The 27,577-nt window shown below is 61.7% G+C and overlaps 2 protein-coding genes across 2 annotated transcripts; one reads left to right on the top strand and one right to left on the bottom strand.

Annotated features, from left to right (window-relative positions):
- PAM16 (presequence translocase associated motor 16 homolog) lies at window positions 617-6,339 on the top strand. The gene is made up of 5 exons (XM_018040495.1): window positions 617-745; window positions 4,459-4,543; window positions 5,329-5,465; window positions 5,800-5,865; window positions 6,185-6,339. The coding sequence occupies exons 1-5, from the start codon at window positions 743-745 to the stop codon at window positions 6,269-6,271; spliced, it is 378 nt and encodes a 125-aa protein (XP_017895984.1). The 5' UTR covers window positions 617-742; the 3' UTR covers window positions 6,272-6,339.
- Window positions 6,958-27,228, bottom strand: GLIS2 (GLIS family zinc finger 2). The gene is made up of 7 exons (XM_018040494.1): window positions 27,184-27,228; window positions 13,166-13,412; window positions 12,129-12,301; window positions 11,418-11,594; window positions 11,207-11,340; window positions 10,990-11,108; window positions 6,958-9,686 (listed from the first exon to the last, which is right to left on the bottom strand). The coding sequence occupies exons 2-7, from the start codon at window positions 13,335-13,337 to the stop codon at window positions 8,887-8,889; spliced, it is 1,575 nt and encodes a 524-aa protein (XP_017895983.1). The 5' UTR covers window positions 13,338-13,412; window positions 27,184-27,228; the 3' UTR covers window positions 6,958-8,886.

The following is a 27,577-nucleotide window of genomic DNA, read 5'->3' as shown; positions in this document are numbered from 1 at the left end:
GCCCTCCTTCCTAGACAGAAGAAACCTGAAATGAAACAGATTTTTCCTTTTTTTAACTAGTTTTATATATATTTATATATATATATAATTTATTAATTTATTTATTTGGCTGTGTCGGGTCTTAGTTGCAGCAGGTGGGATCTTTCTTGTCATGAGGGCTCAGCAGTTGTTGCCTGGGCCTAGTTGCCCCTGTGGCATGTGGGATCTTAGGTCCTGGACTGGTGTGCTGCAAAGTGGTGTCTGCTGCAAAGTGGATTCTTAACCATTGGACAACCAGGGATGTCCCTGAAGCCTTTTTTGAAGTTTTCCTGTCTTCTTAAATATTGGTGAAAATTTAGCATCTTACTCCTTATCACGTTTGTGAAATGTATGTTTATTCTGTCTTTTAAGTCCCAAATACTTTGGCAAAATGAAGGGAAAAAGTATCTCTCCCCACCCCCGATAGAACAGGCCTTATTCTTTGTTCCTAGCACCCCAGGGTAGTCACGGGGGCTACAGTGTCCTGTGTCCTAAGCCTCGGGAGGTTTCCCCGGCGCCTGAGGCTGAGGCAGGCCCCACCCATAGCCCCGCCCACAGACCTTAAGTCTCCGCCCACGCCCCTGCGCTTCTATGGAGCAACGCGCATGCCCTGCGCATGCGCTCTTCGCAGTCTCCCTTGACCTTTGACCCGCCGGCCGCCCTTGAGCCGGGGCCGCGGGGCGAGGAAGTCGGACCCTCGGACTCCTGAACCTGAGTGGTCGCCATGGTGAGACCCGAGGAGCGGGGAAGAAGCCGTTTCGAGTACAGGGGCGGGGGCCGGGCCGAGGAGCTCCGGCCGGGCTGTAGGCTCCGCTCGCCCCGCTGTATGCCCGGCGGGAAGCCAGGACTAGGCGGGGGTCGCCGCCGGGCGCCCTTCTGCGGGCGCTGGCGACCTCGGGGCCCGGGGAGAGCCGTCTAGCTGGAGGGCGAGGGGGGCCGGAGAATACCGAGCAGATGCGGTCGCCGCGTGCACCAGCCTTGTGCAGGGGGTCCTTGCTGGATTCCCGAGCTAGTTGATGGTATCGCCCCATTATTGTTCCCATTTGAAAGCTAGTTAATCGGGCTGCGGGACTTTTCACGAGCAAGTGGCAGAAGTGGGACTTGACCCTGCGACACCGATAATTGAGCGTATCTGCGGTACCATCCCGAGCCAGCCCACAGATCTGGCCCACCCTGGTAGAGTCAGGTCACCTGGGGACCTTTAACAGTGCAGAGTCCTGAGGTCTATCCCCTGATAGAGGATTGTTCCCCAAGTTATTGAGGCAGTGGCTTTGAGGAACCACTTCTTAACTGATCGTGATAAGGTGAGAGCTTTCAAGTGCCAGGCCCGGAGCCCTGGGGCTTATGTAGGTTCTCATTTAATTCTTAAGCAGGTACCCTCGTTGTCTCCATCTTAGAGGTAAACAACCTGGAGCTCCGAGAATCTGACTTCTCCGGGGTCTCTCGTCCTGGTTTTAGCTGATGCTACACACATAGTGGTTGTCCTTGCCTTGTAATAGTCACTCTCATTTTCTGAGGACCACTCCCCACTACCCCCCCCCCAAACTGGGTCCCTCACAGATGTTCCTGCATGGGACTCAGTCAGCCTTGAGGGACCGAGTGAAAGGTGGCCCCCAAGGAGTTTGTACCTTAAAGGAGAAAGGCAACGAATCCATAAAATAGGACAATATATTGATGGGAAAAGAAAGACAGTGCAGAATGGGTTGGTAGAAATGGGGGGAGCCTGGGAAGGTTTCACTCCAGGAAATGGGGGTGATGTGAGCTTTGTCTTTATTTTTGGTGGTGGCACGTGGGATCTCAGTTCCCTGACCAGGGATTGAATCTGTAACCCCCTGCATTGGAAGCATGGTGCCAGCTGTGTCCAAGCCAAATCTCAAAGGATGCTGAGGTTTGACGATATTGGCATAGGAAGGAGGGTATTCAGTGGGTTAGTAGGTATGGCGTTTGTTGGGGGTGGGGTAATGAAAACGCTATGTGCAGCTCAGTGAAGATCCTATTTGAGAAGAGTGACCCGAGATGTGTGAATTCAGAGCTACAGAAACTATGGAGTAAAAAAGTAGGGGAACTGACCCTGGAGTCAGGGAGTAAAGGGTCTGTCTGTAGTGCGTGCGGTGGAGAGTGGTGAGGGAAGATAAAACCAGAACCGTTCTTTGTAACCAGACAGAGCTGGGGGGTGGGCTGTATTGGCTGCAGCGGCAACAGAAATGGGGGATTGTGTGTGTGTGTGTGTTGTGGGAAGGCCAGAGCCCTCCTTCAGCAGAGGGAGTGGAAGGCATTGGGAAGCCCTGTCAAGTGTCGCATTCATTCAAATATGTACTGGGCACCCACTGGTGCCCGCCACAGCCCATACCCTGGATGTGCCCTGGCAGATGTGACAGTCCGGGTCCTGACCTCTTCCTGCGTGGTTGTGATGTGCGCAGCTGTTTGCAGGCGCCCTGGGCAAAGACAGCCTCCTTTCTATCCCCGTGTGTCCTTGATAAGAGGGTGGGTCCATGCTGGCTCGGCTCACCAGCCCAAGGAACTGTGCCGTGAAGGGAGCTTTGCACGTGAGTCTGTCCGGGTCCAGGTTCCCTTCTTGATGCACTTGACATGGGACAAAGCACATTCCCGAGTGCTCCCCAGCCCCCCACGCCACCTGCGGTCCTTTGCCAGCTGCAGGGCTCTGGTCCCACATTGGGCTGTGTTGTTCCCCGGACAGGGAGGGCAGTGCAGACGTGTGGTGATGCAGGCTCTCAAGTGTGGCAGCAGGAGGGGAGGTCCGAGGCCTGGCGGGAATTCCTGGCCAAGGGAATCCTCGGAACCACTGGCAGGCCTGTCAGCCTCTCTGTCCCTCAGGCAGGACTAGCTGTCCATCTCAGAGCCTCCTGCCCCACGTGGGAGAGGCTTCAGGCAAGCCGGGGTGGGGGGAAGCCAGGTGAGACTCTCCCACCGGAAGCGCATCCTCCTGGGCCTTTTCACCTCAGCACCTGCAGCCTTGCCCCTCCTCTGACCCCTGGCGAGTTCTCACAGAGCTTTGCCTTCTGGTGTGAAATATGGGGCTTGTGAAATCCAAACTGACTTCTCCTTTGGCCTGGAACCACACCCACCTCGCCCATCAGGGGGGCCCAGCAAGGCCAGTTCCGGAGTCCGGGTTCCACTGGGATCTGACAAGCCCATCTTCGGCCTCTGAGTTGGGTCCTGCCCTTCTGTTGTTCAGTCGCCCTCCCTGCCGACCCTACGTGAGGTGGGCAGCCTGGGGACACCACAGCTGAGAGCACGGGCTGTGGGTTTTCTGCCCATCTTTCTCCTGGGTGCCAGTGGTGTGTCCTCAGGTTGGTCACTAAACTTCTCTGTGTTTCCCTGTCTCGAGCTGTCAGGATCAGATGGCACAATAGATAGAATGTGTCCATCACAGGGCTCGACACCCTGGCTAAATTCTTGTTGGACACCAACACTTGGAGGCGCCACGTGATCCGTGGTGACCCGCAGTGAGCACTCGCCGGTATCCTTCATGCGCACCTGTGTACCATTTCACACGCATGCGCTGTCTGTTATCCCTAGTCATAGTAAGGTCTGTGTTTCGCGTCTCAGCCACACTACTCGTCTTGCCTCACAAGTCCCCCAGGCTCTTGGCTGCTCCCAGGCGTCCCCCACACTCTCCTAGTCTGGGCTTCCCCTGGTCCCTCTGCCTGAAAAAGCCCCCGTGTTACCATCATGATCCTGCTTGCCCGGGAGGAGTGCCCCACCCCCCAGAGTCCCCACATCCTTCCTGAGGGTTCCCCTCCCTCCATCGACCGTGCCCACCTCTGGTCCTGCTTGATGCCCCACTCGCCTCCGTGGGGCACTGGACCACGTGGTCTGAGTGGAAGCCTCCCACTCTGCATGGCAGTGGGGATTCCCTCAGGGCTGGGTCCTGTGTGTCTAACGCCCTGGCACTGACTCTCAGGCGGGGTTTGAGTGAAGCAGTGAGCCAGTGGAGGAACGGGGGCCGAGGGTGGAGGGCATTTTGCTCTCTTGTTGTGTCGAATGGAATGGACTTGAATAATGTGAGGAGAATCAGAATGGCCCCGCATCTCACCACCAACAGATGAAGGCTGGACCCGCCAAGCTCAGATGCAGAACTGGCGGTGAGTCCGGGACCGACCCCGAGTTCTGGCTCCCAGGCCACGTTGCCTTGGCTCCTGTCCGCTTTGTCCGAAGGCTGAGAGAGAGTCCCATCTCCCTCTGGAGGACTCTTTCGGGTACCTGCCCCCCAAAACTCAAGACTGCTCTCCTGTGAGCCTCCAATGCCTCCCAGAGCAGAAGCTTGTATCAGGTGCCGGGAGGAAGTGGCCTGTGGCTGCCGCGCTGGGGTCCCTTGCCTCAGCCTTCCAGCAGCCTTGCCACTCGGCCAGCACCTCCAGGGCTCATCTCCGGGGCCCTGAGAATGCAGCCACTAACAGGTGCCTTCTTTGCCCACAGGCCAAGTACCTGGCCCAGATCATTGTGATGGGTGCTCAGGTGGTGGGCAGGGCCTTTGCCCGGGCCCTGCGGCAGGAGTTTGCAGGTAAGCTTGGGTTCCTGTCTCCCTGGGCTGGGAAATCCTGCTTGGGTGAGATTTTCCCTGAAGTTGTGGGCCTCTCCCTCACGCTGGGCCACCTGTTAATGCAGGGACCCCTTGTGGGCTGGGTTCTGGCAGCTTGGGTGGCCTGGGACACTTCCTGTAGGGGGCAGTGCTTGATCTTGGGACATTCCCAGAGAAGGGAGACCTGATTGACGCCAGCATCCGGCCAGGAGTGGGCACACTGGCCTGCCTGCCTGCCTGTTTTTGCAAATAAAGTTTTATTGGAACAGCCAGCCAGAGTCCAGTAACTGCAACACAGACTAATTGACCTGCAGAATCTAAAATATATTCTCTGACCCTTTAAGGAAAAGTGTACTGGCTCCTAAATCAAGAGGTCACCCAAGGCGGCCTGCTTCAGTGGCCTCGGTGACCACAGGGCAGCCGGCTCTCATCAGGGCTGCCACACCTGCCCGCAGCCTCACTCTGCTACCCTAGCAGCCTAAGCTCCCCGACTTGTCGCATGCCCGGGGTGAGAGGGTGGGGAGGACGAGGGACAGGGTCATCTCCTGGTCTGGGCCGGAGACCTGATGCCAGGTTTGACCAGCCCCTGCCCCGTCCTCTGGTGGGGAAAACCTGTCCTCACTTGCCTACCCACCCCTGACCCCCCAAAATCCATCCCTGGAGGAGATGCCCCCTGGCCCTGCCCATCTCCTCCCGCACCCCCTGGTGGGGATGAGCTGCTCCCTGGGAAAGCCCAGGGTCGGGCGCTCAACCGCATATTCACACAGCCAGCCGAGCAGCGGCAGACGCCCGGGGACGTGCCGGACACCAGTCTGCAGCCGCCTCCAACCTCTCGGGCCTCAGCCTCCAGGAGGCACAGCAGATTCTCAATGTCTCCAAGCTGAGCCCCGAGGAGATCCAGAAGGTAAGGCATCCCCAGCCGGCTTGGAGATAAGCCGACCACACGTGGGGAGAAGGTGGCAGGCTGCCAGCTGATGAGGGGAGGGAAGGAGGCAGGAGTGGGGGCCCTGAGCGCGGCCGGCTGGGACTCGAGGAGGCCACCATCGTTTGTTGCTGTGCAGGCCGCAGAGGCGGAGGCACAGGCCTTGTCTCATGGGCGCCTGTCCGCTTCTCCACCCCTTAGCGGCTCCCAGCGTTGGAACGCACTGAGGGGCGAGCCCTTTCGCTTTCCTTCTTTGTCATCTCCTAGCTTCCCCCGCTTCTGTAACCAGGGACTCACCGTCTCCCCTCCTCTGCAGAACTACGAACACCTATTCAAGGTGAACGATAAATCCGTGGGTGGCTCCTTCTACCTGCAGTCAAAGGTGAGCACGAGGGGAGGGCGGGCTGGGGCGTCCCTCGCTTCTGGGCGGTTCAGAGCTTGGCAGGAGAAGGGTGCCCAGGGCTCAGGGGGCCCCCTGAACGGCCTGTCCCTCAGGGTTGCCAGTGGGGCTGTGTCGACCTGGGCCCTGTGTCACCCTGGATGGTGGCCCCCCAGCAGCCATGGCCTGGAAGAGCCAGGACTGCTAGCTGGCGGGGTGCTGGAACCAGCTCCCTGACCTGCCCACGGCCCTCCAGGAAGCCAGAGCAGGACCTGGGGAGGGAGAGGGTGCCCAGCCTAACTGTTTGTGACCCCCTCCCCAGGTGGTCCGAGCGAAGGAGCGTCTTGAGGAGGAACTCAGAATCCAGGCCCAGGAGGACAGGGAGAAACAGCAGCCACCTAAAACGTGACCGCTTGGTTCCTCCCGCCCACCCGTCCGCCTCTAATTTATAGCTCAGTAATAAATGTCTTTTCCGCATTTCTTGAGTATGCATGTCCAGATTCCAGAGGCAGGCCTCTCTTCCTGCCAGCTGTGGGGCTGTGCAGGGAAGAGAGGCGGTGGTGTTCGCCCGCCCATGGTCTGGCCTCTGACACTTGGCGGGGCCAGGGCAGGCAACCGGTGGTCGCGCCGTCACGCATCAGACGGATGGGCCACTCCCCGCCGCCCTCAGGTTGGCCCTACTTGCCCCGCTGTGGACAGGGCCCCAGCTCTGCCGCAGGCCTCCCTTTCCTGAGCTGGGTTGGGCGGTAGCCCCTCAGTAATCTGGGGAGTCAGCTCCAGGATACAGCTGAGGAAGAGGAGCCTTTGCCAGCCTGATGGCCCCGAGGAGGCCAGGGAGCCCGGCACCTCCCAGAGGCAAGATGCTCGTGGCGGGTGCGGCTGAACCCACGACGTGTTCCAGAACCTTCCATCTCAGCACCGCCTGTCCCATCCAGCTCCCAGCAGCAGACAGAGGGCTTGTGGCACCCACAGGGTTGGAAGGAAACCCCGGAACAGGGCCTTGGCCTGGGTGGGGGACCCCAGAGCCAGGCATGGGCAGCCGGAGGTGGTCTCCCGTGCGAGGCCCAGCTCCTGGCACATCTAAGACAAAGCATGTTTGTAACTCACTTTTATTTCATTTCTTTATAAACTTCCTCTCACATGGAGGAATATATTGTTATAGTCATTAGCTTATCTCTCTTTTCTTTTTTTAAACTCTATGCTAACAGCAATGGAGCCAAGAGGAGGAAAAACAAGCTACGATAGAAAGGCACTTAGAACCTGTTAGAATACTGATATCCTGGAATGTGCAACAGACCGACAACAACGACACGTACACCGGCCTCCTCGGGCCTGGTCTATCACCGAGTCACATGCTGAGCTAATGTCGCCTTCCTATGCCCTGTTCCTCTGCTCCTGGGGCTTGAGTCCAACCCCTCGCCCCAAAGGGGACTTAAGGCCTGGGGCCCTTCTTGGGGTGAGGGGCCTGGGTCCGGGGTGGGGCGCGAGGGAAGGAGACCAGCTCCCTCCTGCTCTGCTTGTGGCCCCTTCAAGGGGCAGAGCCAGCGCTGCGGGCCTGTCAGCGGGCTGGGTCAGGGTGACCCCTCTGGGATAGAAGGGCGGTCCAGGAAAGGGCGGGTGAGCAGAGAAGCAGCAGGGAGACCTCAGAGCTGCAGGGGCCCAAGGGTCCCCCTGCGGCCCCACAGCTCCCCCGTCCTGCAGCTGGGACGTGGAGAGTGCAGCCTAGGGCAGGGCCAAGGCCAGGACCCCCTAGACTGAAGCTGGGCCCCCGACGGGAGGAAGCACGAGGGCCCAGGGTGGGGCACAAGACAAGCTGCTGCCCCGTCAGGGCCTGGTGGGCAGAGCCTGGCCCCTGGGCTGGGGAGCAGCGTGGGCTACAGGGGCACGTGGAGGCCCCATGCCCTGGGCTCCCCTGGTCCCTGGAGGGCAGGGGCTTAGTTCAGAGAAGCCAAAGGAAGCAGGCCACAGGGCCAGCTCTCCCCTCTGGCTTCCCCTGCCCCCACAGCCTCCGTGGCTGCCTCACTGCCCCTCATCCCTTGTCAAGCCCAGGTCCTTCATCATCTGTCCGTAGCCACTAGGACGCTCCCATGCCCAGCACCGGCCTGGAGCCCCCTCCTCTGCACCGGCTCTGCCTTGACGCCCCCAGAACAGAAGCCGTGTCTTGGCCTGGGGTTGTCCCTAGCCAGCCTCCCCCATCCCCGGGTGCAGGGTCCCAGGCCAGGCCCAGCCCCGCCTGTTCCCTGAGCTGGGCACCTCTCCCGACTCAGGGCTCCCTGAAAGCAGAGGGATGCAGGGGCAGACGAGCGGCCAGCCAGCCCAGAGCAGGGACCCTCGCCTCGGGCAGCGTGTTGGCCACTGCAGACGGCACGCAGTGGGGGCAGCTGGTCAAGCGGGCCTCCCTCCCTCAGCCGGGAGGCACCTTGTCACGGGAGGAGGTGGCTTCTTGCTGTGGCTTAGCCGCGGCCTGCGTCTGTCTTGCTCTCCCTCTGGAGGGTGGACCAGAGGGAGAGGGGTCAGGAGCCTCCAGAGCAGGGGCCCAGTGAGTAAGCAGGATGGGGTGGGACCTTGATCCCAGGGGGCTCCTCCCAGCTCACCACTGAAGGGGGTGGGAGGGAGTCTGGTGCCAGCGGGGAGGGCCGAAGCCACCCCCAGCCCCACCCCCACTGCTGGGTCAAGGCTGGCAAGTGGGCAAGGGAGAGAGGGTGACCTGCCCAGCTGGCCACGGGATGAGGGAGACAACCAGAGTGGGTGGGGGGCGGGCAGGCGTGGGCCGGAAGTGAGCCAGGCCTCAGCTCTCAGGGGCACGGCTCTCCACTGGCTGGCAGACTTGTTTCCCCTCCTCAGGAGCCTGGGTGCCCACCATGCCCTTCTAGCACCATCCTTGCTGCCCAGGGTCGCCCCCAGGGCAGGAGGACATTATTGCTATTTCGCAGAAGAGTTTCTGTTCGTCGTCAGGGGCAGGCAGGCAGGCAGGGCTGGGAGCTGCCGACTGGGCTGCAGGTGGTCAGTGTCCACCGAGTGGGTTCAGTTCACCACGGCTGGTTTGAGCAGCACGGAGCCCGGTGGGATGACCACCCAGCCGGGGGCCAGCGCCTCTGGGCTGCTGGCGGCCGAGTTGACGCCCGTGGACAAGTCCAGCACAGTACCTGGCAGCAAAGGCAGGCCGTCGGGGCTCGGCCGGGAGCGGCTGCCCTCAGTCCTCTCGAGGGGGGTCTTGCGGCCCTCTGAGCTCAGGGCCCTGGCCGGCACAGCCCCACGCCCCTTCTCCCCCTCAGCCTTGCCGCCAGCGGAGCCAGCGAGGAGGGAGACCACGGGCAGGCCCAGTCCGCCGGCCCCAAAGGGCGAGGGCAGCAGCGGGTTCTTGGCCAGGTTGAGGGGCAGGACGGGGCCGGGCAGCCCAGGGCCCATGCCCCCCGCACCCCCAGCGCCCCCGCCATTGCCACAGGCCAGGGCGCTGAGGTCCAGGGGGCCGGGGGCCAGGGGCAGGGGCAGGCCGGGCAAGCCAGGGCCGCCGAAGAGGGCGGCGGGGTTGGGGATGATGATCTGCGCCCCGCTGACGTAGGGGCTGCCGTCGGGGGTGGGCAGTGGGGGCTTGGTGGGCGGGCGGAGCTGCAGGAGCTCGTGCTGCTCGTGGGACACAAAGTGGCCATGGGCCTTGATGTGCTTGCGCAGCGAGCTGGGGTCCGTGTAGCGCTTATGACAGCCGGGCATCTTGCAGTAGTAGGGCTTGTCCACATAGTGGGTGCGCGTGTGCTTGAAGCGGTCACTGGAGTTGGAGTAGCGCTTGTTGCAGCCCTCGTAGGGGCACACATACGGCTTCTCGCCTGCGGGGCGGGGCGGGGCCTGCATGAGGGTCTTCCGCAGGCCCAGGCCAGCCCCGCCCACCCACTCACCCAGACAGAGACCTCCCCGAGACCACAGGCTGTCTGATTCGGGGCAGCCGTGTCCCCAGCACCTATGCAAGCTCTGACTCCAGTGGCCTGGCTGTATGTACCCTCAGCCTTGGGCCTGTGCTTCAGGCTGTGATGACAGTGACCCCTTTCACAAGTAATGACACACAGACCCTGCTGGTGCCTGGCTCACAGTGAGCGCACAGGGGTGCCCTTGACCCTGACTTGGCAGTGACTCCAGGCTTATACCAGTGCTTCCCTGGTGGCTCAGACAAAAAAGAATCTGCCTGCAATGCAGGAGACCAGGGGTTCAATCCCTGGGTCAGGAAGATCCCCCAGAGAAGGGCATGGCAACCCACTCCAGTATTCTTGTCTGGAAAAATCCCATGGACAGAGGAGCCTGGGGGTCCCAGAGTTGGCCACGACTGAGTGACTAACACTTTCACTTCACTTTCACCAGTGGCTCCAGATTTACTAAAGGGCTGTCCCCGCCGACCAGAGCTGGCCAGAACCCCACAAGGCTGTGAGCTTTTGAAAGTACCTCAAGTATAAAATATACACCAGAGGGACTCCCCTGGTGGTCCAGCGGTTAAGAACCAACCTTGCTATGCAGGGGACGTGGTTTCGATCCCTGGTCAGGGAACTAAGATTCCTACATGCCTCAGAGCAACTAAGCCTGTGTGCCATGACTACAGAGTCTGCACCGGCAACGAACGATCTCTCACAATGCAACCAAGACCTGAGGCAGTCAAATAAATAAATAACATACACCCTGGAGTCTGCAGACTTTGTGGGAAAAGAATTTCAGTGTCCCACTGATGTTTTAATATTAAAGTGATTGCATTTTGAATATACTGAGCTCAAGAAAATGTGTCATTGTATTAATAACTCATCTCACCATGTATTTCTTTGTACTTTTTTTTTTTTTTCCGGTGAGGGTGATTAGGAAACTTAAGATTAGGCATGTGGCTCTGCCGGCCAGTGCTGGCCCTACTGTGCGTGCCGGGGTCCGTGAGGGGCGAGCGGACACGCCACAGTCAGAGGGGGAATGAGTCGACAACCACACGGACACAGTGCCGAGCGCGACGCAGGAAGACGTGTCTGTGCCCCAAGAGCGGGTGGGGCGGGTCTCCCCCTAACAGGACAGGACAGGACAGGACACCCCCCAGCATGTGGTGCTTGGGAAGGGACGGCCACACAGTGGGGTGTGTGCCCCCTGGCTGCCGGGGGCCCTCACCTGTGTGTGACCGGTTGTGGATCTTCAGGTTCTCCAGGCGGGAGAAGCTCTTGCTGCAGGTGGGGCAGCGGTGCGGCTTCTCGTTGGTGTGGGTGCGAATGTGGATAAGCATCTTGTACCTGCTCCGGGGGGGAGGCGGGGGGGAAGGGGGGTGGGGAGCACGGCTCAGCCGCTGGACACTCGGGCCCCCCTTCCTGCCCCCTCGCCCCCCCCTCACCTGGCGTTGAAGCCGCGGCCGTGGCGGGCGCAGCCCTCCCAGTGGCAGCAGTAGCCCGCGTCCTTCTCGGGCTTCACGTGGTAGTCGTTGACGTGGTCTACCAGGTCTTGGAGGAGCTCGAAGGGCTGGTTACACTGCGAGGCCAGGAGCGTGCTGAGCCCGCGAGGGGGCCGCCCGCCCCGGACCCTGCCCCGCCCAGCTCCCCGCTCACCTTGGCCCAGCGACACACCAGCTGCTTGGGCAGGGGCAGCTCTGGCGAGAGGCACTTGTCCTTGGGGGGGGTGAGGAAGGAGGAAGCAGGCAGATGCAGGGCCCCCCCCGAGCCCAGTGGCAGGAAGAACTGGAAGGAGCTGGGGACACCGTCCAGGTAGCGCAGAGGCTGGAGGTCCTAGGGGAGGCGGGAGGCAGAGCAGGTCAGCAGCTGCCCGTGGGCCCGCTGGCCAAGACCCCTGCCCGCCTGGCCCATCTCCCTCTGTCCAGGGGCTAAGCAGTGCCCCACACAGGGCATGTCCCAGCCCCAACTTCTGGTACGTGTGCACAGGACCTCTGTGTAAAGAGTCTGTGCAGATGTAAGTTTAGAGGTCAGGCTGGTTGGGGACCCTAAACCCAGCGACCAGTGTCTCCACAAGAGAAAGAGGGAGATTTGGAGACACACACAGAGGACAGGCCACAACAGAGGCAGAGAGACTGGAGTGACGCGGCCACAAGGCAAGGAGCGCCTGGAGCTGCCAGAAGCCAGCAGCGGCCAGGGAAGAGCCCTCCAGAGCCTTGGGAGGGCACACAGCCCCATCAGCACGGTGATTCTGGACTTCAGCTTCCAGAATACACTTCTGCCACTTTAAACCACACAGTTTGTGGTCCTTTGTAACAGTGGGCCCAGGAGGTAAGTGCACCGTCTCGAGAACGCGCATCTCCCCCTTACCGGGCCGGTGGGCGCTGTGGGCAGGTCCCCGTTGCCCTGGCGCTCAGGGGACAGCGAGCTGCTGCCATTGGGGGAGTCCAGCCCAGATGGCGGCGACAAGCTGAGGTCTACCAGGGGGGCTGCCGAAAAGCGTCCCTCCACCTTCTCAGGGAACTTGGGGTTCAGCAGGAAGCCTAGGACAAAGGCAGGATTTGAGGGTACTGGAGCCAGGAGTCCTGGCGGGCCAGGACTTCCCGCCCATGACTCCTCCACTGTGACTCGGAGCAGATGCCAGCCATGGCACCCACATCCCCGGCCACCCCGGAACCCAGGAATCGGAGCCTCCACAGCCGACAGGTGTGACGATTGCCACAGTGGGAGCCTGGCCATCAGTTAAGACAGGAAGTACTCATTCTTCAGATGGGGGTGGGCTGGCACACAGGGTAAGTAACTGAACAGGAACTTGAATCCAGGGCGCCTGGCTCCCATCACAATGTCAGGTAAGGACTTTACTCACTTTCCCCCTAGTCCTTTTCTGCCTCAGTGCCCCCTTCTGTAACATGAAAGGTTTGGGCTGGGTGGCCCAGCTCAGATATGGTAGATCCGGTTTTCAGGGTCCACATTCAGAAATGGAGTGGAAGACCTGAGCTTCAAGTAACCCCCCCACCCAGAGAAGCACCCGCTGGGCTTGATCCCCCGTCTGCCTGGCTGGCCGACCACACCACCCCAGAGCCCAGACACAGGGCCGCAAGGCCTTCCGTCACTACCTGTGCACTCCCTGCTGCCCCTTAAAGCTCCCCCAAATCCACCCACAGGCCTGTCTGTACTAGCTCTGCTGAGCCAGCTTCGGGAGCTGGGCTGGTCAGTCCCCTCCTCCCAGGGACAGTGATGAACGTGCAGAGATGAACTGCTGGGAGGGTGGGTAGACAGTGTCGGGGTGGGGGGCACCCTAAGTGAGGCTGTGAGGGGCTGCGGCTGCATCCAGGTGAGCCCATCAGGGGACATTTTTCCTATCACCAGGGCTCCGAGATCGCTGCTCTGCCCCAGGCGTGCAGTACCTGATGGCGGGGAGCCCGGGGAGCCAGGTGTGGGGCTGTCGTCCGCCAGACCGAGTTCCCTGTGCAGGGCTCGGTGCCGGGCTGCGCTCAGCGTCCTCTCCCGCTTCTCTCTCGCCGCTCGGAGCTTGGTGATGCTCAGCTTCAGGTCGAGCGGCTCGTCCAAGGAGTGCATGGTGGTGGGGGCTGGGGGGTGGAAGCGGCGGTGGCAGGCAGCGAGGGGTTCTGGAGCTGGTATTCAGGCAGGAACCTGAGAGCGAGCAAGAGCTGTGCTGTGACACTGGGACTCCAGACTCATCCTCAGGCTGCACTCACTAAAGCCCAAAGGAGCGGAGAGGCAGTGTGCACGGGGCAGTGTGAAGGCTGTCTCCCGGGCACAGAGACCCTCTCGGTGGCCCCGGACAGCAGGTATATCAGACACAGACAACCACCGACCTGGATCTAACACACTCATCTCCCGTGAGGCTTTCTGGGAAGCAAAGCTCACAGGGTCCAAGCCTGCCATGAACCGAGCTTTAGGGACGGCCTCAAGCTGCAGAGCTAGGCAGTTGCACAGCCTTCAGATTCAAATCCAGATCTTCTCCCTGGAACTGGCCGGGCAAGTCCCAAAGGTCATTTCTGACTGGGTGGGAGGTGATGCCTGGGACACATACCTGATTTGAGCCAGAAGACCCAGAACCAGGCCAGAAGGGCAATGAGTGTCCTCCCAGATAGCCCTCAAAGGGCCTAGCTACTGACCACTGGGCCAACCACTCTAGGCAGCCCCCTAGGAAACTCCAAGAGAATGAGGCCCAGAGCCTGTCCCAGGCAAGCCTTGCAAAGCACAGCCTGGTCCCTAGGGTTGGGCGGACAGACAGGTGGCCTTGCGTTCCAGGGCAGAGGGCCCCACCGGCTGGGGAGCCAGAGGCTCTGGGCTACCACCAGGGGGCAGCTGGGGACTATGGCCCAGCCACGGCCAGGATAGGGAAAAGTGATCAGTTGTCTAGTGGTTAGTAAAACACATACATACATAATTTTTTTAATAGTGATGATACTCTTATTTTGATTGGTACATTTTCACCACTTTCTTAGAATTTCTCAACGGCATAACATTCTTCACATGTAAAAAAAACCCAAGAACAAGGTCAACTCTTCATTCCAAATTCCAACATCATTTTTCATGGCAGCAAACTTCACATGCTGGGAAATGCTGTTTCCTTGTGTTTGTTCATTGAGATGATTGCATCCTGACAATCTATCTGCCAAAGAAGATAATCCCTGCCATTCACCAACTCCAGCTCTTCACAATTTTATACAGAACATTCCCAAGACCACCACATGGTAAAAGACTTTGTATATTTCACTAGTATGTGTGCTTGCTGAGCTGCCTGGAGCTTTCCACGGAGCAGGATGGGGACCCATGTTCCCAGTCATCTTCTCCAGGACAAGCCCTGAGGCAACGCTAAACCAGCCTTGCCCCAGCTCCAAGCCTCCTCTCATCCATCTCCCAGACAAGACCCTGTGTGCCCACAGGTCACAAAGTCCTCACTTAGGGCCCTCTGCTTCTGAGGACACATCCCAAGACCCCAGCACATGGCAAAACAAAGCTGGAGTCTGAGCCTGGGGAGGGGGCTGCATTATCACAGTATTGGTAGTTGCACTTGGCCTTGGGACCGAAATCTGTGACTTGACTTGTTCCCCCATCAGGTGGGAGCTGGCAGATCTGTCTGGATGAACCCGCATGCAGGGCATGCATAGGTCAGGAGTTCTCAGTGACACCGGGGGCTGGGACCACACTGCCACCTTGTCCCCTTAGGAGCTCCAGTCCTAGACAGGCAGGTGGGTGGGTGACAGTGATCAATGGACCTGGGCCCCTCCACTCTTCCTCTGTCTGGGCAGGGAGCTGCCCTCTGCCTGACCCACCCCTCAGTGATGTCTGTCTGTCTGTGTGTCTGCTTGTCCCTCCACCTGTTTATTTTTAGACACAGGCCCAGTCCAACCTCCCTGAAGCTCCTCTGTGCTGGGAGCCTGGAAAGGGAGGAAGGAAGTAAATATTTATGCTGATTAAGAATTCAGGAGCCAGGAAGGGCTGGTGGCCTGGTCCCTCAGCTGGCCTAGGGCCACAGGCCTCCCCACAGCCTGTCCCCCGCCCCCCACCCGATCTCTTGGAGGAGACCACAAGGGCAGGATGGTTTGGGAACTGGGAATTCAGACTGACACTGACTCTCAACGGCAACACTGCTCAAGTAACGTCCTTTGGCACCTGCCTACTGCGCCCCACCTCACCCCAGGTCCCTGCCAGAGGGGAACCAGGGAGACACCATGGGTCACCGCATTTCGGAGACTTGCAGGAGACACTGCCTCAGCTCAGAAAGGAGGACCCCAAAAGGAGTTAGTCTCCCAGGGTGAGGCTGGGACTCCAGCACCAACTGAATCAGCAGACCCAGTCCCCAGAGACCCCACCCTAAGCCCCCTACTTCCTGCTACTGGTCCTGCCCTGGGAACAGGGGTTCATTCTGATGGAGCCAGAGCAAAGCCAGGAGACCAAAACTGGTCACTCCTAGAAAAGGAAGAAGGATCAGCCCCCAGAACCCACAGCTCCCAGCACTCCCCTAACCCAGGCTGTCCCCATCCATCCAGGGGTAAGACGCCTGTGACCCTCCTTCCTGCTTTGACCGTGATCAACCTGGAAGTGTCCCCTTTCACCCCCCCACAGGCAGAGGGGTGGCCAGTTCTGGGCTCGGGCTCTGCTCTTTGTTCCCGGGTTGGATGAAGGGGGGCAGGCGAGAGCTAGTGTCACCTCTCTTGGGCCTCAGAGGCCCTGAGCGGGACGTACCCGCGCCAGAACCCCGGGACTGGCGCAGCAATCACCCCCCTGGAGGCCGGCTAGCCAGCCATCACCCGATTGATTTTCGGGGGTGGGCGGGTGGACATGCGGTGTTTGTTTTCCGGATAAGGGCAGGGACCCGCCTCGCCGAGAGCAGAGGCAAGTTTCTTAGGCAGCGCGGAGCCCAGAGAGGGCCGGTGCCCAGTGGGTGCCACACGGAGCCTGGCTGCAGAAGCCCCAGCCCAATTTCCCGCTAGTCGCGAGGTGACCCCACAAGCGCCCTGCTACCGCGGGGTTGTGCGATTCCCTGATCGCTGGAGGGGGCGGTTAGGGAGGCGGCGCCGAGGTGGCCGCGCGGCCGGGCGCCGCTGCTCCAGCTGCGAAAGGAACTAATTAGGGCGGAGGGAGCGGGAGGAAGCTGCGCGGGGCGGGAGCGCGCGGGGACCACCGGGGCGGCGGGGGCGGGGCGGGGTCACCCCGAGGGTGGGCCGCGCGGGCCCTCGGGGGCCGGCCCCCGCCCCGCCGCGCCCGCCGGCCTGGCGCAGACAATGGCCGCTATTGTGCGCCCGCCTGCCGCGCGCAGACGGCCCCCAGCTGCAGCTCCCGCAGCGGCCGGCCGGCCCTACCTGGCGGAGCGGCCTGCCCCCGGCCGAGGGCCGGGACGAGCGCGCGGCGGGGCCGGCCCCCGGGGAAACTGAGACCCGGAGGAAGCCCCGCCTCCGCCAGGTCCCGCGGCGAGGGGCGGAGCGCGGACCCTAAAGGGGGGGGGGCGGTGTCTTTATCTACCACGTTCCCACCATGTGCCGGGAGCCATCTGTGTGCCCCGAACCCTCTAAAGCCGCTTCTGCTGAGCACAGATGAGGAAACTGAGGCTCAAGGTCACCAGGCTAATAAGAGCCGCTGGCAGGAATCTGTCCTGGAGAAAGCCCCTCGTCACCGCTTGGGAGGGGCCCACTGGCTGCCCCGCAGCCGGGAGAAGTGCGGGTGTGGATGCAGGCGTTGAGCTCGGCACACCCCACTGAGAGGCACGCGGGGTCTCCTTGCCAAAAAGAGGATAGGACCCGCTGTAAGATGGCCCCCACCGTCCCGCCCACCCCACAGCTGCGAGGAGCCAGGTGAGTGGAAGCCAAGATAGCAGTGTCATCAGGCAACAAGAGGCACACCCCTTATTCCCAGGTGATGGGGGTGTAGGGTGTGGGGGCGTAGTCCTGACTCTGCCCTTTGGTCAGCCATGACCTGTCCAACCTAGGACTTGGGGACAAGGGCCCAGGAGGCAGTTCTCAAAAGTCCACGTGGCTTTCTTGCTATGGAATGAAAGCAGAAGCAAGTCCCTGGCTTCCCCTGTGCCCATCAGCTCCCACCTGCTCAGAGGATTCCCCTTGCGTCTGGTACAGGGACCAAAACCATCAGCACATGGGTCCTATGGGGGGAAGCTGAGGGCCAGGAAGGGACACCGCTCGCCCACATTGCACAAGTGGGTGGCAAGCCTGGGACTGGAAGCCGAGGACAAATATCACCACCATCCCCCAGCTGTTGATAGTCGGGCAATGTACCAGCACCTGTTTAAGTCAGGTGCTGTTTCATCCCCATTTTACAGATGCAAAAACTGAAGCTCAGGGAAATGAACTGTCCCGGGTCACACAGCTTGTCTCTAGCAGAGCCGAGTTTCAAGCCCAGGTGAACCCAGAAGCCATGTTCACCCATCGGTACCCCAGGGGACCCTGGATGTGGGAAGGGGCAGGCAAAGGAGCTCTGGCTTCCCACCCCCGCCTTGCCCATGGGTTTGTGGGAGCTGCGTGCCGAACCCCGGAGGGGCAGCAAGCAGTGAGTGGGCGCTGGAGGGGCCGACTGTTGGGGGGCCCACAGGAAGGCTTGCAGAGCTGAGAGCAGACGTGCTGCCAAAGCAAACGGTCCCACAGCCCCGCATTCCTGGGAACCGCTGCTGCACCCTGCTCCAGCCAAGGGCTCCGCCCTCCTCAGATGCCCAGCGTCGGGAGCTGAAGGCAGGGGCAGGCCTCATCTCCTCGGACCCACTTCCTAAGCAGGCTGCAGAGCAGGGCTCCAGTATGGATCAGACCACCCGGTCTCCAATTTGGCTCTGCCATGTCCTGCCCACGTGAGTCAGGGCAAGTCACCTCCCAGTCTGGGTCTCATTGTCCTTATCTCTAAATTAAGATGACAATAATACTGCAGGGGATGGCACCCCACTCCAGTATTCCTGCCTGGGAAATCCCATGGACAGAGGAGCCTAGTGTGCCACATACAGTCCATGGGGGTTGCAAAGAGTCAAACATGACTGAGCGACTAAACACACACACAATAGTGTAAGACACCCCCTCCACTGGATTTTGGGGAGAAATCAATGATGCCCATCCAATGATTACTTTAGTGTTTCCCCCTGTTATATAATGTTCAGCACCTAGAACAGTGCTGGGCGCATAGTAGGTGCATAATTAAACTTGTAAATAAACTGTCACCAGCACTTGAGTCCCCCAAGTCTTTGGCCAGTTGGAGGGCTGTGAGGACAGAGGGGACCGGCCCTCCTGCTGTACCCACAGACCTAGAGTCTCGCCCTCACCTGGGAGTACCCCTGCTTCAGCTGAGGACACAACTAAACAAGCTTGCGCCCCGGAGAGGGAGGGCTGCAGGCCCTGCTGTCCCACAGGGTGGCCCCAGCTGGCCCCAGTGCTCTTCCAGAACCTGACTGCATCAAAGAGAGAGCGCTGGGAGGTCCCAGACAGTCTCTGAGCAGCCTGGAAGAAACAGGCCTCCTCCCAGGACCCAGGGAGGGGCTTATCCTGAGGGCTTGCCCGTGCGCGTCCCAGGAGAGGGCCCAGTGTGGGGCAGACAGTACTTCCCGGAAGAGTGTGGGGTTTCGCCTTTCCTGGGAACCTCCAGATGGGAAAGCAGACCCTGCCCTCACCCCAGAATGGGTGCTCAGCCAGCACACAGATTGGTGGGGGGGAGGGGGGGCAGCTACTCCAGGTCCCCTGGAGGCTAGACCCTGCCCAAGTGGGAACCAATGGCCCCTAAGTGACACAGCCAGGGCCAAGCTCCCTGCTCAGCCATAAAGTCCTTGGGAAAGCTCCCAGCTGGGCAGCACCTGAGCAGAGGTGCAGGCTGGCAGCCCCCACTTGGGCATGTACCCAGAGTCACCTGGAACAGGGCAGGGCAACCCGCTCCAGTATTCCTACCTGGAGAATTCCATGGACAGAGGAGCCTAGCAGGTTACCGTCCATGGGGTCGCAGAGTCAGACACACACATGCCCTTGCATGCCCTTGTGGCTCTTGCTAGTGGCTTATGGACCTTAGGGACCCAGAGTCTGGTTATCAGGTCCCAGTCTCCCAGCCACCCCTCTGCAACTTGGTTTCCTCATCAGGAACACAGGCACCATGGATAAGGTGCCAGCTCATGGGGCAAGCTTGCCTGGCACCTGGCACACAGGCGGTGCCAGCAACTGGTAGCCCTGAGGATTCTTGTTCCCAACCCTGGGCTGGGTTGGGGGGGCCCCACACATTAACTCCAGGGTCACCCCAATGGGTCAGGCACCACTGCTGCTGGAAGGCCAGCAGCTGGCTCACCCACGCCCCTCCCCAGCTCCAGCTCCCTAGGATCCACACTTCCCTCCCCAGCGCCAGCAGGGTGACACCAGAATGGGGTGGGGGTGCAGTTCAAACACAGACAAACACACCCGTCCAGCTCCAGGGCCCAGCCTGGCACAGAGGCCTCCCCTGGCCGGGTGGCTCCAGGCCCATCAAGGCGGGCCCCCGCCCCCTGCTGCCTGCCCGCCTGCAGCCACCTTTGCACAACTATGTCTGGTATTTTCCTGTCTGCCCAGCTTTGGGGGGAGGTGGTGCGTGGGGCTGTGAGCACTGCCCGCACCTGGGCCTGGGCCAGAGGGGAGCCCGCCAAGCAGCCCCCAAGCCCGGGGCCGGGGGGTGAGGGGGGGCACGGGTGGAGAGGGAAGGGCTGGGCCCTGGGCCGCCCAGATCCCGGGGAGGGTCCAGCAGCAGGGGAGCCAGACGGAGACACACACCCGGAGGCAAGGCTCAGGCAGGGCCGCTCACAGTAGGCAGGCAGCACTGGGCGCTTGGCCAGTGCTCTCGAGGGCCTGCAGAGGCATTGGCCAGCGTCCCACAGGACATGGATGGGCACCCCTAGACATAGAGGTACACACATATGTGTCACACCTGTGCATGCGGGACATGGCAGGTAACCAGCGTCAGGGTCCTGGACTCTGGGGCTTGTGGGTGGGAGCAGGCGTGAGGCCCAGTCCCCACCGAAGAGGAAACACTGTGCTTCCCACACCGACCCTGGCTGCAGAACGAGACCAGGAGTGCCTCCCGTGTCCCCACCCTCCCCCCACAGACTCGGGATAGGGATCAGCCCACTGGGAACAGCACCCGCCAACTCACAGGGCAGGAGGCAGTCGGCAGGTTCTGGACTTCGCCCCTTCCCTGCGCCTCATTTACCAACTACTCAGTTATGCATTCCAACACCAGGCCCTCCACTTGGTCCTGGGGGCCCACAGATGAATGAGAATGAAGGTCACCCAGCCTGCACAGAGGTGAACAGTGTCAGGAGTGGGCTGCTAAGATCCACGTCGGCCACACAGACGGGCCAACAGGCTGGGGGCCTCAGGCATTCGGCAGGCCAAGAATGGCCAGCGTGCCTCCTGTGCGCCATCTTTGTCCATCCTCAGGACCCTGGGAGTTAGGTGGTATCCTCTCCACTTTCCAGATGGGGAGACCAAGGCTCAGTGGTTCCACTATCTGCCAAAATCACAGAGCTTATCAATAGCACAGCTGGGATGCACCTCCAGGCTCCAAAGCCCACAGTCTGCACCCAACACGGCAGAGGCCTGGAGGTGTGGCCCCAACTGACCCACAGCAAGTCTCCCTGTCATTCAGCAAAGGAGGAAGCCCAAGAGAAAGGCCAGGCCAGTGGGCAGTGACCTGGAGGGCACTGGGGAGCCACGGAGTACTCTATACAGAAGACTGCTGTCTTCCTTTCCAGCCCATCTTCTATCCCCAGACTCTCCCCTTCAGCACCTCCTTTCTCAGGATTCCGTGCCTCTTGCCAGCCTGATGCTCCCCCCTCGGGTGCTAGCTCCTGCCCCACAACCTTCCACACTTCCATATTCTCCTCCAGCTGTTACCCTCCTCTGACCTCCTCCAGCAAGTCTCCCCAGATTCACCCTCCCTGATCTTTGCCTTCTGCAGCCACACGTGGGCTGTTCTTCCAGGTGCCTCAGCGTTAAGCAAGGGGGGGGGTCTGTCTCTGTCCCCACAATGCTGAGGGCAGCCTCCCTAGCCTGAAGTGCCTTGTGCTGCCTGACATAGGTGCCCTGGTCCAAGTCCTCACTTACACCACTCCTTCAACCAGAGGGAACTGGGCAGCAGTTGAAGTGCTGCTGGGGACTCAGACCCAGAGAACCAGGCCTGCTCCCAATTTGATGTGGACAGGGCTCTGGGCTTCTGTTCCCCCATCAGTGAAAGGAGGGGGCCGGCTGAGAGTAGGACCAGAGCTTGAACTTCCCACTAAGGGCACCATCATACCTGCCCTTCACTTTTCTCAAATGCCTGGTACTGAGAGTTTGCTGAGGGGATGAATCCATTGGTGGCACCTACCAGCCGGATGAGGTGTAGAGGGGCTTAAGGCCCAAAAAGGGAAGGGCTTGCCCACAGAGGTTTGGGGCGAGAGACCCAGGAGCAGATCTGGGTGGTGAGGGTAAGGCGTAACCCTGGTGGGTTAAGATGACCAGAAGGGTCCAGTTCCCCCAGCTTCATCTCCTGCCACCGCCCCCAGCCCCATCCTCCCAGCCTTAGCACAGAGCCTCCCCAGAACAGCTGGCTTAGACCAGGCCCAGCAGGGGCTCCACCATGAACTCTGGACTCCACCCCCACGCCCTCTTCCCAGCCACCCTGCCACGCCCCTGCTCCCACTCTGGGCAGGAAAGCAAGTCCAGAAGCCAGGGGCCGTCTCTAAACCCAAAGGAAACACCCACTGGGTGGGGCCGTGCCAGGCCTGGCCTGTTTCAGGCTCTTGGGGCCCAGGGCCCACGGAATCACTCAGAGTGTCCACTAGGTGTCCTGAACCGGGGATTTGGGGGCTCGGCCTGGAGGAGGAGATAGCCAGCAGCACTGGAGTGGGGAGCACTTTGGAGCAGAGCGGACAATGGGGAGCCCCACAGCCTTGTAGGGAGGGGGACATCACAGCTCTGGGTCAGTCAGCTTAGGAGTGTGATGATAGGGGTTGGGTGGCGGGTGGGGGGTCCTGGACACAGGAAGGAGTGGCCCTGGGGAGAACTGGCTCAGGCAGGCTGGGACTTGCCAGGCAGACCCAGGTGGACTGTGGGGGGAAGGGAGAGAGCCTTCCTCCAGATACAGCTGCCCCCACACTGTGCAGAGGACGGGGGGGCAGCAGAGAAGCAGGAGGGGCTCTGGACTGAACTGACATTTCAGGGGCCAGGGCCACACAGTCCGAGGCTCTGGCTCCCCTCTGGCCCTCTCTGACCCCAAGTGACCTTGGGCCAGGCCCTCAAATCTCCAAGCCTCAGTGTCCGCCTCCCACCTCCTTGCTGCCAGAGTCCCAGTGGAATGCTAGCCTGTGACCCTCAGTCAGCCAGGCAGGAACGTCTTCCTGGAGGCTCCCAGGGCTGAGTCAGGCAGCTCAGCAGTCTCCTGGGGCCTCCGCAGGTTCCCACCCGCCCACCCGCCCTTGGCCGAGACTGGAGGAGGGGGGCCGGGGCCGGGGGCGGGGGCCGGGGGCCCGGGGCCCGGGCTGAGCCCTTCTGCAGACAGCCATCTGCCCGGACTGGAGTTCTGTGGATACACGCAGGTCACACACCAGGCCCGCCCTGTGCAGAGGACTACCTGGCTGTCTAGCAGGAAGACAAAGGACCTTCGGAAGCTCCAGCCAACCGCACCACCCCCAACAACGGTTATGTCCCTGGAAGAGTCTCAGCTCCCGCCACCCATCCCCCACCAGGGGCACGTGGAACAGATGGAAGCCCTCCCCCATTAGAATCACCTCCCATCTCTGTGCCCTGGAGGCCCCTCCCCACCTGGCTACCAGTTAACCAGACCCTCCATCCATCAGAGGGGGGAGGGGGGGGCGGAGAGCCAGAGCTCCCTGCCCCTCAAGGTGCCCAGAGCCAGGGCCTCTACTCGGCTCAACCTGAGGAAGCTTGAAGAGACATGTCCCAGGCAGAAGGCAGGTCAGACCCCAGGGAGGGGGGCTGCTGGGAGCTCCCTGGGAGGGGTCCCACAGCCCCAGAGCTGGAATGGGAAAGAGGACCAGGATCCCCTGCAGCCCTGGGCCCGGGCCTCGGCTCCCCCATGGAGAAGTCTGGAGCTAAGGCCAGGAGGATCAGTGCCAGGGAAAGGATGGAGGCCTGGGGCCCGGTGAACGCAGCTGCTAGGGCCAGCTCGGGCTCCTCTCTTGTGCCAGGCTGGGAAAGTGGCCACCAGACCCCACCACCACCTTCCAGAGCCATGGCAGACCCAGGAACTCAGGCCCAGATGCCCATCAGCCGTCCTCCATCCTGTGCCTCAGTTTCTACCAAATAGGGATCAGTGGGTCTCTCTCAAGAAGCTCCTGTAGCAATTTCAGGTGACGGGTGTCAACGCCTGTGATGGCCACTGGCAGGCATCCTGCAGATCTTCTCAGGGAGCTGTTTGAGGTGTCCCCCACTGCTGCTCTATCGTCTGACCCACTTCACCTCCCCATCCTCACCCCCACCCCAGGGACCTTACGCTGGTATTTTTACTAGTTGGAGAGACAGCAGGGGTTTGTAGGGCCAAGTTGGAGCCTGGAGAGAAATCTGGGTCTACTCTAGACAGTGCCACTACATAAGACACCCCCCGACCCAAGTAAGTCCTTTCCTGTCCAGGTGTCAGGGTCACCCCCAACTGTGGCTGATGAGCAAAGCTCGAGTGGTCCTGGTTGAAAGTGCAGGTCCCTGCCCCCAGAGTGGGGCTGAGGCAGCCACCTGGGAAACCTCGGGGGCAGCTGTGTCTCAAAGGCCTTGCAAAAGCTGTGATCTCTCCCACCCAGGGCTGGCCCTGGCATTCTCAGAGAGCTCAGCCCCCAGACTCATGTCTGGGCTGTGGCCCATCTCTAGGACCCTTTCACAAGCCCAGTTGGGAGAGATCAGCATCTTTTGGCTGGCCCCAGAGATACCCCTCACCAGCCATGGACACCTCCCATCTCTGAAAAGGGTGCTTATCGAGATGAAGGGAGGACCAGCCAGCATCTTCCAGGGGTCACCCCTCTGGCCTCACTGTGAAATGTAAAATAACAATAACTCCAACAGAGGAAGACCCAGCCCCACTGTGCCCAGCTCAGGGCCTCTCCATTGCAATCTGAATTTCCCACTTGGGTAAGGGGCCTCCTCCGCCTGGGACATGGAAACTGGGGAGGCGTAGGGCACTGGAGACAGCCCCCACCACCAGTGTGCCTCTCAGCACTGGGGTGCGGGGACCCACCCCATATGCCTCCCAGAGAGCTCAACTACACGCCCCAGTCCCACATCTGGTCCCCCCGGCCACAGCTGTCACCAACCCCGCCCATCCTGGGATTGCCCCAAACTCTGCCTGGCACCCATCCCCGCCCTCTCGCCCAAGTGGGAAACTCAGATGCCAGGCGAGCCGAGCCTGGGTAGATGGAAACGCACATGGGAAAACGTTGTCAGGAAAAACACATTCTTCCTTTTGTACCGAAGCTCAGACCCTAGGAGGATTAGGTGGTCGATGACACTCCCACCACCTGGGCCAAGGCCAGGCCAAGAAAGGAGGGAAGAGGGATCCACAGGGTGGGACTGAGAGGGGTCCAGGCCCTCTGACACGCCCCAGGGAGGGGCCCTGGCAGAGCTCTGTCTTCCCCAGGCCAGGGTGCACCGTCGCCCTGTCAGCCCTGCCACCCTCAGCAGGCGGGCGCTCCCAGCAAGGTGGGGAGCCCAAGCAGGAGAAGACATCGCTGTGGCTACCCATTTGCAGTTGGGCTTTTCAGAAACAACAAAAGCCTTGGGGGGGGATGGGGGGGCAGGACTCAGTTCACAGGATTGTTTAAAATGAGGTTTCTGGATGTCTGTGGCATTCAGTTATTCATCCTGGCTCCACCCACGGATAACTGAGAGTTGGCTTTTGTTGGCCTTAGCCCCCCTCTCGGCACCCCCCCACCCCCAGGTCTTCTCGTGGACTCTGCAGTTCCGTAAGATCACCTTGTACAACCCTTTGGTTTTACAGATGAGGAAACTGAGACCCAGAAAGGGGAAGAGCCTGGCTTGGCCAAGGACCCCTGGGAGTTGGTGGCGCAGCCAGAAGTCAAATCCAGGACGTCAGACTCCCAGGCCAGGGGCTTTTCCCACTCACCCTCCAGGCTGTGGCCCAGTTCCAGTGAATCCCCCAAAGCCACTGACCCCAAAAGCAGTGGTGCCTGGAACTGGGGTGACTCACTGTCTGGCTTCCTGGGGCACCTCCTCCCCACCAGTGAGGGAGAGACTGGCAGGTGTCCCTGTGTAGAGAGCCAGGAGCAGGGAGAGGGCCCCCCCCCGCCCCCCAGAGGTCCTACACCAGGGTCACTTAGGGGCCGAAGAGCCCCAGCTGGAGGGATTTAACATCAAAGGTCAAAGGTCACAGACAGGGAAGGGCGGGCAGGCATAGGGGTCGGAGGGTCAGCGCTAATGGCAGCTCCGGAAAGGAGGGGGAGGGGAAGTAGCTAAGGAAAACAGGGCTGCTCCCAGGGGTCCTCAACTCCCATAAATGGTGCCCAAGCCCCTGGCACTGTCTCCAGCTCAGATGACAGCAGACGGGGCCAAGCCAAGCTGGGCTGGAGTTCAGAAAGGGGTGTCCCTGGGAGGAGGGTCCCCAGGTGCAGCCCTTCCCCCAGTGGGGGCCAGAGCCAGCTGGGAGGCCCAGCCTGGGCCCAGAGGGGAGAAGAAGGAGCAAAGGGGAGGCAGAGGTCGTGGAGAGGATGTGTGAGTGGGGCTGGAACAGATGTGGTGGGTGGGCACACTGAATCCCCTTCCCCGAGCTTCTTCCAAAGCTGCCAGTGAAGCCCCACTCTCCCTCCTGAATGCCAGAACCAGGCATGCTGGATCTTCACATGGCCGCCTCCAAGGACCACAGCTCAGGCCCTGTCCCTGGCCCAGACCAAGAACCATGGGAGCCCAGGCCTTGGCCAGGTCCCCAGCTGGCCTGGCTGCCCCCTCAGTGTCAAGCGCTCCCTCCAGAGCCAAGATCCTGGGCTGTGATGGCTGGGGGCCCAGGGCTCCTCCCAGGATCCCTTCCCGCTTCCCAGGCCCCAGGGTAGGGCTGGGCAGCTCCCTGCAACCATCCCTGCCCAGGGTGGCCAGCCAGGCAGGCCCTCCTGGACAGGCCTACGGGCGGCAAGCTGCCTTGCTGTGGCCTGAGTACCCGGCTGGGCAGGGCAGTGTGCCAAGGCCTCCAGGTGCCAGCCTGGATTCCAGCCCCATCCCAGGGGGCCTGCGGGGAAGCAGGGCGCAGGCATCTCCCTCCTTCGGGATGCACCTGCCTCGCCCCCTCCTCCCGCCCCCTCCGGACCCTCCCTCAGGCGGGCTGGAAACCCCTGCCCTCCCTACTCAGCCCGGCCCTCCTGCGTGCACGCGGACAGCAGGGGGTAACAAGTGCTGGACAGGACGCCAGCTCCCAGTCCTGACCCCCGGCCCGAGGGAGGCCGGAGCGAGCCAGGGGCAGCAGGGGGAGGCTTCCCTAGACCCGGGAGGAGACACCTCTCAGCTCCCGTCCTAGAAACAGCCCCGCCGTGGGAAGGGGCGGCTGCCCGGCTGCCCCAGACAACTTCGTGCCCGGCCTTGGGGTGGGGGGTCCCTTTCACCCCGCAGCGCGCCCCCCGCCGCGGCCGCCCAACTTCCCTGCCGAAGTTTGCTCCCTCCTGGGGCCCGGCCGCGGCTCTGCCCAGCCTCCGGACGGACGGAGGTAAGGAGGGAGGAGAGAGCGCGACGGAGGGACGCGGCCGGGGGAGCCGGCGAGGGAGGGAGCGCGCGAGCCAGCGAGCGAGGGAGCGAGCGCTGGGGCCCCGGCGAGGGCTCACAATGGCCCGGGGCGAGGCGCGGACTCGCGGGGGAGGCGACCCCCGGGTCCCGCAGCCCCCGCCGACAAGCCAGCCCCTCCCGCCGGTCCCCTTCCCCACGGCGCGATGCCCGGGGGGGGGGGGCGGGGGGGCGCTTCTTACCTCGGCGGCGGGGGGCGGTCGGGCTCCCGGCTGCGGGCTCCGGCGGTCGGGGGCGGCGGGGGAGCGAGCGGGGCAGGGGGCCGGGCGGGCGGGGGCCGGGGCGCGAGGCTCACGGGGTGCGGGCTCCCCTGGCACGGCCGCCCGGCGCCCGGCCGCTCCGCCACATCTGCAGCTCCGGCAGGGAAGGTGGCCGCGGCGGCCGGGCCGTGCGGGGATGTCTTAGAGAGGGAGGGAGGAGGGAGCCGGGAGGAGGGACCGGCGGGCCGCGGAGGAGGGGGAGGAGGAGGGGCGCGGGGGGCGGCCTCCCCCCCGCCTCCCTCCCCCGCTGCTTCCCTCCCAGCAAACCCCTCTCGCCGCCGCGGCCCCAGGCCCGGGGCGCCAGCTGCCAGGCGGG

The sequence above is a fragment of the Capra hircus genome, chromosome 25, assembly GCF_001704415.2.
Source record: "Capra hircus breed San Clemente chromosome 25, ASM170441v1, whole genome shotgun sequence".
NCBI lineage: Eukaryota > Metazoa > Chordata > Mammalia > Artiodactyla > Bovidae > Capra > Capra hircus.
Note: the sequence above shows the minus strand (reverse complement) of the source record. Positions and strands in the feature narration are given on the sequence as shown.